Source organism: Myxine glutinosa, chromosome 13 (assembly GCF_964187855.1).
Source record: "Myxine glutinosa chromosome 13, kmMyxGlut1.1, whole genome shotgun sequence".
NCBI lineage: Eukaryota > Metazoa > Chordata > Myxini > Myxiniformes > Myxinidae > Myxine > Myxine glutinosa.
In genome coordinates this window covers 13,035,119-13,049,787 of record NC_136273.1, presented here as the reverse complement: position 1 = coordinate 13,049,787, position 14,669 = coordinate 13,035,119, and the positions used below count along the sequence as shown (strand labels likewise).

Genomic DNA, 14,669 nt, shown 5'->3' with positions numbered 1-14,669 from the left:
TCCTGGAAGTCCTTGCAGTGTCCATGTTTTATACCTCTCCCACCTCCCCCCCAAGCCCTCTCCCTCCCACAGATCCCTCGATATCCCTGCTCTCAAATGTTGTATTTGTGTCCTTACCCCTCTCTCCCCATCTTGTCTAACGCTCCCCTTATTTTGTGTGTCGGTTTGACGTTTTGTGTGATTAATGTTAGCTCTTTCACGAGCCTCGACCTTGTATCCAAAAAATAAAAATAAAAACCCAGGTACAGTCATCTATCTATATATCTACATATCTGGGCAGTGTCTGTGTTGTCACTGAATGACTTACTCCCTCAAACTTTTGTTTCCGTGGTTGTGAAGTGTTTTTAGTAACGTGGTGGTGAGGTGTTTTGAATCACGTGGTGCTGAGGTGTTTCGAATTACGTGGTGGGGAGGTGTTTTGAATCACGTGGTGGTGATGTGTTTTGAATCACGTGGTGGTGAGGTGTTTTGAATCACTTGGTGTTGAGGTGTTTTGAATCACTTGGTGGGGAGGTGTTTTGAATCACTTGGTGGGGAGGTGTTTTGAATCACGTGGTGGTGAGGTGTTTTGAATCACTTGGTGGGGAGGTGTTTTGAATCACGTGGTGGGGAGGTGTTTTGAATCACGTGGTGGTGAGGTGTTTTGAATCACTTGGTGGGGAGGTGTTTTGAATCACGTGGTGGTGAGGTGTTTTGAATCACGTGGTGGTGAGGTGTTTTGAATCACTTGGTGGGGAGGTGTTTTGAATCACTTGGTGGGGAGGTGTTTTGAATCACGTGGTGGTGAGGTGTTTTGAATCACTTGGTGGGGAGGTGTTTTGAATCACGTGGTGGGGAGGTGTTTTGAATCATGTGGTGGTGAGGTGTTTTGAATCACTTGGTGGTGATGTGTTTTGAATCACGTGGTGGTGAGGTGTTTTGAATCACTTGGTGGGGAGGTGTTTTGAATCACGTGGTGGTGAGGTGTTTCGAATTACGTGGTGGGGAGGTGTTTTGAATCACGTGGTGATGAGGTATTTTGAATCACTTGGTGTTGAGGCGTTTTGAATTACGTGGTGGGGAGGTGTTTTGAATCACTTGGTGGTGAGGTATTTTGAATCACTTGGTGTTGAGGCGTTTTGAATTACGTGGTGGGGAGGTGTTTTGAATCACGTGGTGGTGAGGTATTTTGAATCATTTGGTGTTGAGGCGTTTTGAATTACGTGGTGGGGAGGTGTTTTGAATCACGTGGTGGTGAGGTATTTTGAATCACTTGGTGTTGAGGCGTTTTGAATTACGTGGTGGGGAGGTGTTTTGAATCACGTGGTGGTGAGGTATTTTGAATCACTTGGTGCTGAGGTGTTTCGAATTACGTGGTGGGGAGGTATTTTGAATCACGTGGTGGTGAGGTGTTTTGAATCACTTGGTGTTGAGGTGTTTCGAATTACGTGGTGGTGAGGTATTTTGAATCACTTGGTGTTGAGGCGTTTTGAATTACGTGGTGGGGAGGTATTTTGAATCACGTGGTGGTGAGGTGTTTTGAATCACTTGGTGTTGAGGCGTTTTGAATTACGTGGTGGGGAGGTATTTTGAATCACGTGGTGGTGAGGTATTTTGAATCACTTGGTGCTGAGGTGTTTCGAATTACATGGTGGTGAGGTATTTTGAATCACATGGTGTTGAGGCGTTTTGAATTACGTGGTGGGGAAGTGTTTCGAATTACGTGGTGGTGAGGTATTTTGAATCACTTGGTGCTGAGGTGTTTCGAATTACGTGGTGGTGAGGTATTTTGAATCACTTGGTGTTGAGGCGTTTTGAATTACGTGGTGGGGAGGTGTTTTGAATCATGTGGTTGTGAGGTGTTTTGAATCACTTGGTGTTGAGGTGTTTTGAATCACTTGGTGTTGAGGCGTTTTGAATTACGTGGTGTTGAGGTGTTTTGAATCACTTGGTGTTGAGGCGTTTTGAATCACGTGGTGGTGAGGCGTTTTGAATCACTTGGTGTTGAGGTGTTTTGAATCACTTGGTGGGAAGGTGTTTTGAATCACTTGGTGTTGAGGTGTTTCGAATCACGTGGTGGGGAGGTGTTTCGAATCACTTGGTGTTGAGGCGTTGTGAATCACATGGTGGTGAGGTGTTTTGAATCACGTGGTGTTGAGGTGTTTTGAATCACTTGGTGTTGAGGTGTTTTGAATCACGTGGTGTTGAGGCGTTTTGAATCACATGGTGGTGAGGTGTTTTGAATCACGTGGTGTTGAGGTGTTTTGAATCACTTGGTGGGGAGGTGTTTTGAATCACTTGGTGTTGAGGCATTTTGAATTACGTGGTGGGGAGGTGTTTTGAATCACTTGGTGTTGAGGCGTTTTGAATTACGTGGTGGTGAGGTGTTTTGAATTACGTGGTGGGGAGGTGTTTTGAATCATTTGGTGGGGAGGTGTTTTGAATTACGTGGTGGGGAGGTGTTTTGAATCACTTGGTGTTGAGGCGTTTTGAATTACGTGGTGGTGAGGTGTTTTGAATCCCTTGGTGTTGAGGTGTTTTGAATCACTTGGTGGGAAGGTGTTTTGAATCCCTTGGTGTTGAGGCGTTTTGAATTACGTGGTGGGGAGGTGTTTTGAATCCCTTGGTGTTGAGGTGTTTTGAATCACTTGGTGGGAAGGTGTTTTGAATCACTTGGTGTTGAGGTGTTTTGAATCACTTCGGTGTTGAGGTGTTTTGAATCACTTGGTGGGGAGGTGTTTTGAATCACTTGGTGTTGAGGCATTTTGAATTACGTGGTGGGGAGGTGTTTTGAATCACTTGGTGGGGAGGTGTTTTGAATTACGTGGTGGGGAGGTGTTTTGAATCACTTGGTGTTGAGGAGTTTTGAATTACGTGGTGGTGAGGTGTTTTGAATTACGTGGTGGGGAGGTGTTTTGAATCACTTGGTGGGGAGGTGTTTTGAATTACGTGGTGGGGAGGTGTTTTGAATCACTTGGTGTTGAGGCGTTTTGAATTACGTGGTGGTGAGGTGTTTTGAATCACTTGGTGTTGAGGTGTTTTGAATCACTTGGTGGGGAGGGGTTTTGAATTACGTGGTGGGGAGGTGTTTTGAATCACTTGGTGTTGAGGCGTTTTGAATTACGTGGTGGTGAGGTGTTTTGAATCACTTGGTGTTGAGGTGTTTTGAATCACGTGGTGGTGAGGTGTTTTGAATCACTTGGTGGGGAGGTGTTTTGAATCACTTGGTGCGGAGGCGTTTTGAATCACTTGGTGTTGAGGTGTTTTGAATCACTTGGTGGGGAGGTGTGTTGAATCACTTGGTGTTGAGGTGTTTTGAATCACGTGGTGGTGAGGTGTTTTGAATCACTTGGTGGGGAGGTGTTTTGAATCACTTGGTGTTGAGGTGTTTTGAATCACGTGGTGGTGAGGTGTTTTGAATCACTTGGTGGGGAGGTGTTTTGAATCACTTGGTGTTGAGGTGTTTTGAATCACGTGGTGGTGAGGTGTTTTGAATCACGTGGTGGGGAGGTGTTTTGAATTACGTGGTGGGGAGGTGTTTTGAATTACGTGGTGGGGAGGTGTTTTGAATCACTTGGTGTTGAGGTGTTTCAAATTACGTGGTGGTGAGGTATTTTGAATCACTTGGTGTTGAGGGGTTTTGAATTACGTGGTGGGGAGGTGTTTTGAATCACGTGGTGGTGAGGTATTTTGAATCACTTGGTGCTGAGGTGTTTCGAATTACGTGGTGGGGAGGTATTTTGAATCACGTGGTGGTGAGGTGTTTTGAATCACTTGGTGTTGAGGTGTTTCGAATTACGTGGTGGTGAGGTATTTTGAATCACTTGGTGTTGAGGCGTTTTGAATTACGTGGTGGGGAGGTATTTTGAATCACGTGGTGGTGAGGTGTTTTGAATCACTTGGTGTTGAGGCGTTTTGAATTACGTGGTGGGGAGGTATTTTGAATCACGTGGTGGTGAGGTATTTTGAATCACTTGGTGCTGAGGTGTTTCGAATTACATGGTGGTGAGGTATTTTGAATCACTTGGTGTTGAGGCGTTTTGAATTACGTGGTGGGGAAGTGTTTCGAATTACGTGGTGGTGAGGTATTTTGAATCACTTGGTGCTGAGGTGTTTCGAATTACGTGGTGGTGAGGTATTTTGAATCACTTGGTGTTGAGGCGTTTTGAATTACGTGGTGGGGAGGTGTTTTGAATCACGTGGTTGTGAGGTGTTTTGAATCACTTGGTGTTGAGGTGTTTTGAATCACTTGGTGTTGAGGCGTTTTGAATTACGTGGTGTTGAGGTGTTTTGAATCACTTGGTGTTGAGGCGTTTTGAATCACGTGGTGGTGAGGTGTTTTGAATCACTTGGTGTTGAGGTGTTTGAATCACTTGGTGGGAAGGTGTTTTGAATCACTTGGTGTTGAGGTGTTTCGAATCACGTGGTGGGGAGGTGTTTCGAATCACTTGGTGTTGAGGCGTTGTGAATCACATGGTGGTGAGGTGTTTTGAATCACGTGGTGTTGAGGTGTTTTGAATCACTTGGTGTTGAGGTGTTTTGAATCACGTGGTGTTGAGGCGTTTTGAATCACATGGTGGTGAGGTGTTTTGAATCACGTGGTGTTGAGGTGTTTTGAATCACTTGGTGGGGAGGTGTTTTGAATCACTTGGTGTTGAGGCATTTTGAATTACGTGGTGGGGAGGTGTTTTGAATCACTTGGTGTTGAGGCGTTTTGAATTACGTGGTGGTGAGGTGTTTTGAATTACGTGGTGGGGAGATGTTTTGAATCATTTGGTGGGGAGGTGTTTTGAATTACGTGGTGGGGAGGTGTTTTGAATCACTTGGTGTTGAGGCGTTTTGAATTACGTGGTGGTGAGGTGTTTTGAATCCCTTGGTGTTGAGGTGTTTTGAATCACTTGGTGGGGAGAGGTTTTGAATTACGTGGTGGGGAGGTGTTTTAAATCACTTGGTGTTGAGGCGTTTTGAATTACGTGGTGGGGAGGTGTTTCGAATTACGTGGTGGTGAGGTATTTTGAATCACTTGGTGTTGAGGCGTTTTGAATCACGTGGTGGGGAGGTGTTTTGAATTATGTGGTGGGGAGGTGTTTTGAATCACTTGGTGTTGAGGCGTTTTGAATTACGTGGTGGGGAGGTGTTTCGAATTACGTGGTGGTGAGGTATTTTGAATCACTTGGTGTTGAGGCGTTTCGAATCACGTGGTGGGGATGTGTTTTGAATCACGTGGTGGGGAGGCGTTTCGAATTACGTGGTGGTGAGGTATTTTGAATCACTTGGTGTTGAGGCGTTTTGAATTACGTGGTGGGGAGGTGTTTTGAATTACGTGGTGGGGAGGTGTTTTGAATCACTTGGTGTTGAGGTGTTTTGAATCACGTGGTGGTGAGGTGTTTTGAATCACTTGGTGTTGAGGTGTTTTGAATCACGTGGTGGTGAGGTGTTTTGAATCACTTGGTGGGGAGGTGTTTTGAATCACTTGGTGTTGAGGTGTTTTGAATCACTTGGTGCGGAGGTGTTTTGAATCACTTGGTGCGGAGGTGTTTTGAATCACTTGGTGTTGAGGTGTTTTGAATCACTTGGTGCGGAGGTGTGTTGAATCACTTGGTGTTGAGGTGTTTTGAATCACGTGGTGGTGAGGTGTTTTGAATCACTTGGTGGGGAGGTGTTTTGAATCACTTGGTGTTGAGGTGTTTTGAATCACGTGGTGGTGAGGTGTTTTGAATCACTTGGTGGGGAGGTGTTTTGAATCACTTGGTGTTGAGGTGTTTTGAATCACGTGGTGGTGAGGTGTTTTGAATCACGTGGTGGTGAGGTGTTTTGAATCACGTGGTGGTGAGGTGTTTTGAATCACGTGGTGGTGAGGTGTTTTGAATCACGTGGTGGTGAGGTGTTTTGAATCACGTGGTGGGGAGGTGTTTTGAATTACGTGGTGGGGAGGTGTTTTGAATCACTTGGTGTTGAGGTGTTTTGAATCACTTGGTGGGGAGGTGTTTTGAATCACGTGGTGGTGAGGTGTTTTGAATCACGTGGTGGTGAGGTGTTTTGAATCACTTGGTGCAGAGGTGTTTTGAATCACTTGGTGTTGAGGTGTTTTGAATCACTTGGTGGTGAGGTGTTTTGAATCACTTGGTGCGGAGGTGTTTTGAATCACGTGGTGGTGAGGCGTTTTGAATCACTTGGTGTTGAGGTGTTTTGAATTACGTGGTGGGGAGGGGGTTTCGAATTACGTGGTGGTGAGGTATTTTGAATCACTTGGTGTTGAGGCGTTTTGAATTACGTGGTGGGGAGGGGGTTTCGAATCCCTTGGTGGTGAGGTATTTTGAATCACTTGGTGCTGAGGTGTTTCGAATTACGTGGTGGTGAGGTATTTTTAATCACTTGGTGTTGAGGTGTTTTGAATCACTTGGTGTTGAGGCGTTTTGAATTACGTGGTGGGGAGGTGTTTCGAATTACGTGGTGGTGAGGTATTTTGAATCACTTGGTGTTGAGGCGTTTTGAATCAAGTGGTGGTGAGGTGTTTTGAATTACGTGATGGTGAGGTGTTTTTCATTATGTGGTGGTGCGGTGTAATCATTCAAACCCAAACTTCCAGTCTGCACCTCCCCTATCCTCCCCTCCACCCCCCCCCCCCCCCCCCCCATGTAAGTGCTGAGGGTTTCTTTTCTTGAATCGTTTTATTTTTTTAAACCTAAATCTTTAACCTAAATTGCTTATAAAAATGTAATATCACAAACACTACAAATAAATTTGTGCAAAATAATTGTTTGCATTATGATTAGTGTAAATCATGACAACACAGCAACTCAGGTACAGTCATTATCCTCAGCTAAAATAAGCCTGTTCCTCAGTAACGATGCTTGGTGAGGCGAGCGTAGCGAGCCGAGCCAAGCTAGTATGTATAATTATATATATATATCGAAAGGAATTTACCAAAAAGTTACCGAAATTTACCGAAAACTTACCGAAAGGAATTTCAAATCCAAATCCAGTTTCTGTTCCAACTGTAGTAGGAGCTCCCCTCGAAAGGTCTTAATCTGGAGTTGAAAACAAAAACAACAACAAAAAAAGAAGCATTGCATGACATATAGCCCTTTACCATCAACAAAATAAGTTTTGTGCCAAAACGGATTTAAAGCTCAACAGAAAAGAGTAATTGTATTACAGACAGACGAGCCACATCACCAAGGCCAAAATTAATCCTTGGAAAGAAAACAGAGTGGGCAAGGTTACAGCTTGCATACTTTGCCTTTTTATCAAGGATGGCAGTGGGTAGGGATGGGGAAGGACAGAGCAGGGGTAAGTCAGGGTGCAATATGGGGTCGGGCGTGAGTGTAGGAGTGGTTACGCAAGAGACCAGACATCAGGGGCTTGGGCAAGGCATGACACGGGCCATGGCCAAATCGCAAAGTGAAAACACTTGCTTGCAGTAAATGCAGGTTGTAAAATGAACATTATTTAATTTAACAGTGGACAGCACCGTTCACCTCAATTTGAAAGTGATATTAAAGCATGCTGTTCTTTCAGAAATCACATGGAAAAAAAATCTATTATACCTACGGTGATGATTATATGGATATCTTGACTCTCGATGAAATAAATGCATGAGAAATGCTAGGCATATTTAAAGCAAGTAAACAGCAATAACAAAAAACAGTACATATAAATGAAAGCAAATAAATATGGTAAGAGAAGGGTGCAACATGGGTGTGATGGGCAAAATGACGTTTTCCTGAATCCATATTTCACTCCACATTCCTTACCGATTCTTCCATCTGCATCTGTATCTGCCTATGTACTTCTGCCATTTCAAACAGCGAGTCACCTGCAGATACAAACCACACCATCGTAAACATCAACTAACTGAACTAAACTATGATATTACATGACTCGCAGACACGAGCACATTGTACCAACACAGGGTGTTCCAAAAGGACCTGGATAACCTTGGTTGTTAATATATTTAGTACCACAAATTATACAAAGATACACTTTGTTTTATATGATACAGAAACGCAAAGTTTTCTTTATTTGCAGGTCTAGTGGTTTAATGTAAAATGAAATGGCGATTGCACAGGAGAAAACTCAGTGTGTCGAATGGTTAACCGAGACAAGATCCGACACGCAAGGTCAGCGTAATTTCCGTACAATGTGTGGAAGGAATCCGCCATCGCGGACCAGTATCAGAGATTGGTACAAGAGGTTTAATGAGACCAGACGTTGTCAGAAACAGAAAAGTACCGGTCGACCAAGCACAAGTGCAGCAGACGCTGAATGAGTGTGTGAATCATTTAAATAAAGTCCCAGAAAATCAATCAGAAGTGCATCTAGAGAACTGGGACTACCAACCAGCACTGTACACAGGATTTGCATTCAGATAACTGCTACCAACCACCACTGTACACAGCATTTGCATCCAGAGAACTGGGACTACCAACCACCACTGTACACAGGATTTGCATACAGAGAACTGGGACTACCAACCAGAACTGTACACAGGATTTGCATCCAGAGAACAGGGACTACCAACCAGCACTGTACACAGGATTTGCATTCAGATAACTGCTACCAACCACCACTGTACACAGCATTTGCATCCAGAGAACTGGGACTACCAACCACCACTGCACACAGGATTTGCATCCAGAGAGCTGGGACTACCAACCACCACTGTACACAGGATTTGCATCCAGAGAACTGGGACTACCAACCACCACTGTACAAAGGATTTGCATCCAGAGAACTGGGACTACCAACCAGCACTGTACACAGGATTTGCATCCAGAGAACAGGGACTACCAACCAGCACTGTACACAGGATTTTGCATAAAAGACTGAAGATTTATGCCTAAAAAGGTGCAGATTCTGTAGGAACTCAAACCAAATGACGGACCTAAACCTAAACAATTTACATGAATGTGTTGGAAGGATTCGCCTTCCCACAGATTGAAGACCTGCAAACCGATATAAATTTTCAACAGGATGGCGCTCCTTGGGCCTTCGTCATTCGAGTCGTCCTGAATGAAAAAACTCCCGGTCGCTGGATTGGCTGAGACGGACCAACCACCTGGCCCCCACGATCACCAGACATAACCCCCATTGATTTGATTTTTTTTCTGTGGGGGTTTGTCAAAGATATTGTCTAAATCACCAAGGTGGCAAACCTGCAGGATCTTTGTTCTCTGATTACAGCTGCATGCGCACCGGGGGACGCAAACATGCTGAGCCAAATATGGCAAGAACTCATGTAACACCTTGATGTCCTGCACTCGACAAACTGAGCTCGCATTGAAGTGTATTGATAGTGTACACAAAACTGAATTTCTGTATCATCTAAACCAAACCAAACCAATTCATTCATTTTCATTTTAAACCAAAGGGTATCATTCTATCATTTGTGGTACTAAATATATTAACAACCAAGGTTATCCAGGTCTTTTTGGTACACCCTGTACAACATGCATATACATTTTAAGGCTTTCTGCTAAAACTCAGCAAATCCTTCAAACAAATTGGTCGTTTACACCACAAGTTTAAGGCACTAGTAAAACCCTATAGGACCCAGATTTCTCGCCACAACTCTGAAATAGCAAGTCAATCCTTATAGGAATTTCCATATCAGTCATCTTTATAGCTCATGACTCAACTCATTTGATGGAGACAGTTTAAAAATGAGCCAGTCTTTTGTGTGTACCCAAAATGCTCGGGGACCTCCAGGCTTTGCACAGCCGCACTCTCTTCCCCACAACAAAGTCTCAAAAGACTGGGTGAACATCCGTAGGTGTACCTATTCATAGAACTTGCAGTTATTACATTTACAAGAGTACAATTTCACCTCAATCATATGCAGAGCTCTCCAAAATATTAACATTATTAACAAAATATTAATATGAACAAAATATTAACAAGTCATTCTACTCTGGACATGCTGCTTCTGCTGTCGCAACAATGGATGGAGGTCCTCAATGCCAAACAGGAAATCAGACCCGTCTGCCTTGACATATCATGTGCCTTCGATACGGTCTGGCACCCAGCTCTGCTCACCAAACTTCCCTCCTATGGTATCCATGGAAATATCCAAGCATGGCTTGCAGACTTCCTCTCAGGTCGTACTCAACATGTGGCTCTGAATGGATTTCTCTCAAGTCCCCTTCCTGTTCAGGCTGGAGTTCCCCAAGGCAGTGTTCTGGGCCCTGTGCTTTTTCTGCTCTTCATCAATGATCTCTCTGACTCTCGGGAAAATCCTCTCCATCTCTTTGCCGACGACTCCACTCTCTGCTGCTCCATTCCTCATCCCTCAGATCGGCAGTCTGCAGCCTCCTCACTCTCTGCAGACCTGCCCTCATGTCTTTCAATCCTGAGAAATCTCACACTCTGACGATGTCTCTCCGAAAAGACCGACTGAACAACCCTCCCATGTACTTTCTCAACATTCCTCTCCAAGAAGTTCTGTCGCTCAAGCTTTTGGGTCTCACTATCTGCCATGATCTTTCCTGGGAAAACCACATTTCCAAGCTGACCTCGAAAGCCAGTCGCCGACTGGGCATCCTCCGTCGTGCGAAGTCCTTCCTTGGCACACCTGAGCTCCTCACCACATACAAGGCTTTCATCCGCAGCTCAATGGAATACTGTTCTCCCCTCTGGGCCGGTGCTCCTGCCTCACACCCAGCTCGGCTTCACGCTGTTGAAACCAAAGCTTTCAGAATTATTGGAATCTCCCTCGATGAAGCCAATGCCGAGGGCCTTTCACTCACTCACCACAGGCAGGTTGGTGGTCTTTCTGTCTTCTACAGACTCCTCTCCGGCCTTGCTCCCCCAGCTCTCTCTGTGCTCTGTCCCCCAAATATTCCTACAGGTCACACAAGATCTGCCAGCAACCCTCTTATGGTTAAACTGCCAAAATCTAGGCTCTCTGCTCACCTTCACTCTTTCATTCCTCTTTTCTCCCACCTCTGGAACAAACTCCCCCACTCCCTTCAATCCCACTCCTCCGTCCAGGTCTTTAAAACAGCTGTTCACAACCATCTCTTATCTTCCCCAATACAAAACCTTGATCTTTTCTATCCTTGCTAATTTCACCCCAGATCCACTTTTTTGAAATTCCAACTTATTTCCTGGAAGTCCTTGCAGTGTCCATATGTTTTATACCTCTCCCACCTCCCCCTCCCCACCCCCCAAGGACTCTCCCTCCCACAGATGTCTCGATGTCCCTGCTCTCAAATGTTGTGTTTGTGTCCTTCCCCCTCTCTCCCCATCTTGTCTACCGCTCCCCTTATTATATGTTTTGTGTGTCTGTTTGACTTTTTGTGCCATTAATGTTAGCTCTTACACGAGCCTCGATCTTGTATACAAAAAAAAAAAAATCCTTAAACCAAAATCTCCAAACAGTGCCACCTGTGTGGAAGCCATTGCTTGGTGTCTTCATCTACCCAGGTGTTTCCATTTTTTTGTCCACTACCTGTATATTGGTGAGCAATTCAAAATATACCAACATACATAAATCAAAAAAAAAAAATCCCTCTGGATCAATCTCAATTTATCAGCAATGTCCTCATCATATGATGATGATTATGATGATGCTCAGCAAGATATCAGCACAGAACATAAGAGGAAGCTTTCTCACTCTAATTGTATTTTTATAAACACAGAGAAATGGACGCGTGGGTTACAAGGAGTGGGGGTTTACATCTGGCAATGCAGAGAAAATTGACATTGTGGACAAGAGAGGAACCAACTTTGATTTGCCAGATGGTCTTTCAAAAGTGACAGAGTGAGGATGTGAAACTGCTGGTGAATAGAAATGTTAAAGAATATAAATTAGTTGATAGTTTTCCAACTCATTCGATAGCAACACTTCTGTGGCCTATGCTTCAAGTGCAGGGATAGGGAACAGCCAGGGTGGGTGGTGGAGGGGTGTGGGGGGGTGGAGAGGGGCGGAGTATTGTACAAGGTGGGATAATCCACAAATAAAAACAGAGGGTTAATTGGGGAAGCAGAGATATCATTTGACCAAACTAAGAAGATAAGTTGCATGAAGTTGCTCTGAAGTACACCAATCTCTAACAAACGAATGTATAAAAGGACATGAGAGAGCGATATGCTGCCAGGATGTTCTGACAAAATTGTCCAGCCAGGTGTGGAGAGCAGAGATGGCATTGGCAGAAAGTCTATTTCAGACAAAGGTTTGGAGTCAGATCATGTGAAAAGCATGGTACGACCACAATTATTCCCCTGGATTATGACCGAGCTAAAAGGAGATCATTGTTGTGAATAAAAGCTTGTCCAGTGTAAAGTTACCAACAACATAAATAAAGAAAACTGTTGTCAGGGAAGTAAAAAAATTATAGGAAGCGATTTCTACAGATGTCATCATCTTGTTTAACACAATTAAACTTTAATATGTGCAGCAGGATACGAGCATCTGCAGGTGGGGTGTTGCCCAGTGCCCACGAAACAAGCACAGGTGTTGTGGCTGTGGTGCCTGTTTCCCTACCTCTCCCCCCACAGTAATGGAGGAGGAGGGAGAAAAAGGGGAGGAGAGGAGGGAGAAAAGGGGGAGGAGAGCAGGGTAGAGCCAGAGACCCCCCTCACCCCCAAATAGCACTGGACCCGATTGTGGTGTCTGTTCTGTCACTGTTATTCCCCTCCCTACATAAATGGAGGAGAAGGGAAAGGAGGAGAGAACAGAGGAGGCCACAGCTTTCTTGTCCCCAGCAACAAACAAACGACCTGGATGTGCCTATGTTGAGATCCGGGCCCACTGAGGTGGGAGGAGAGAGCACGATGGAAAAGGTGGTTGCTCCAATGGCGGGGTCGGTGGGAACAACCTCAATTCAAGAGGCCCTGCTGCCAGGGACAAAGTAATGACTCGTCCGAGGCTAGTATAGACACTGGTGAATGGATACAGAACAAGTGCAGGAGGAGGGGCCAGAAGTCCAAAAGACCACCTCCTCAGGGCAAGACTGCATCGGGAATTTATCGTCAGCAGAAAATAGTGAAGAAATCTGAAGGGTGTAGAGCTTCCCGGTCATTGGACGGCTCATTCAGATGCGGAGTAATCCCGGGAAGTGACACTTTGGACTGTAGGGAAGGGGGGTTCCCCCAGACATTTCCCATTTGTTCCTTCCCGTTCACACTCTCATTCTCGCTCTCTTCAGAGAAGTTCCCACTCCTGACTTTTGTTCTCCCTCCAGTGGCAGCAGCTCCCCCTTGTTCTAATAGCTCTGTCTGTCTCTCCAATGAGTTTTGCTTTCAGTGTAGCCAATTGGGACATTTGAGGGAGCACTGCACCGCACACGTCCATCAGGCTTCGAACGGTCTAATCAAGAGACTGGTATGACGTTCACCCAGACCATGTTCCAACTGAGATGGAGCTCTTCAAACGTTTCCAGAAAAGCTGGAGGCATACATCAGTAGCCGGTCGTCGAAGATGTTCAACCTCTGCATAAACAGCCAAGAAGAGGCCAAGGTGTTCTTGTTGAAGCAACCCATTTTCTGGCTGACAGACCCCACACCTCAGTCACTGTAGGCCAAGGTCAAGTTCCTCAACAACGGTACCAAACGATGAGTTACTCTCGCCCAGTCCTACATCGCCATGCTGATGGAAGACGAGACCCAGAAGCATTACCTGGCACATCAGCAGCCATCATAAAACGTTATCAGTCCCAACGAAGGCAGCTCTCAAGATTTGTTTTTTAATTGGATAAACGAGGAAATCCATCCATCTGTCTCAATGCAAGATTACGAGGAATCACACCCCTTTCTCTAGAACACACCTTACTCGAGGACATTGCTGGTGCTTTTTGGTCATGGTTTCCCTCTGGGATTTTGGACATCCAACCATTAATGAAAATGTACCTGCAAGTGGCAGTTGTGAAAATTTTGACACCTCCCAGTTTTAGCATGTCAAAGAGAATGGCACGTACAATCCAAGTATAGTAGTTATTTTTGTTGAAGCAAGTTACATTTGGTGTGAATAAAATCCGAGCACCAGACATTTGGTATCAGGAATGTGGGCAATACCACAAAAGGAGAATGACAGCCTTATAGAAAGACATTTCCAACTTTTTTTTGGGCTACACTAAATGAGGGGAGACTAATAATTTGGGAGAACAAATGCAGGGGGGAATGAATAGAAACTGACATCCTGGGGGGCACATATCACATTAAGCAAGGATTAATTGGAAACAAAATTTCATGAGAAAAATCGATGGGTTGGAACAGAAAATGAAAAATATGGGCAATAAATTGGAAGACGCAGGAGAAAATGGTGGATTTGGATCTGGTGCGGGCACAGCTGCAGCACCAATAGCGTATGGCTAAGCCCCAACGCAAAACACCAACGTGGAACACCAAGCAGCCAGGGTGTAACGCAATCAGAATGGAACAATGATGAGATGTATGTAAATTGTGTTCTTTGTTTGTACCACAATTTAGGAGAGCAAGGCATGTCATCATTACATCATTGGTCTGTGTGACAGGGTTGCCACCAACAACAACTTTTCCCTTTGCCAATCAAGATGCTGCTCTGTGGTAAAAGCATTGCCTGTTACTCCCAATCAGCACTCTATCTCAAAATGTAAAATGAAGTAATGGCTGCCACTATCGTTTCACTAAACCCTCTATATTTAGTCGATTGCCTGTCACCATTTTTGTTTCATTTTCAGATCGAGATGCAATGTAGCGCAACCGGTGGA

General features: G+C 44.8%; 1 protein-coding gene across 6 annotated transcripts in view; it reads right to left on the bottom strand.

Annotated features, from left to right (window-relative positions):
* The window catches only part of LOC137438612 (BAR/IMD domain-containing adapter protein 2), a 123,207-nt gene that overhangs the window by 25,932 nt on the left and 82,606 nt on the right, over positions 1-14,669 (bottom strand). For all 6 annotated transcript variants that reach the window (XM_068133816.2, XM_068133819.2, XM_068133818.2 and 3 more), the window contains 2 exons: positions 7,737-7,798; positions 6,939-7,010 (listed from right to left, as the gene is read on the bottom strand). In XM_068133816.2, coding sequence (XP_067989917.1) covers positions 6,939-7,010; positions 7,737-7,798 — 134 coding nt within the window. The remainder of the gene's footprint in view (positions 1-6,938; positions 7,011-7,736; positions 7,799-14,669) is intronic.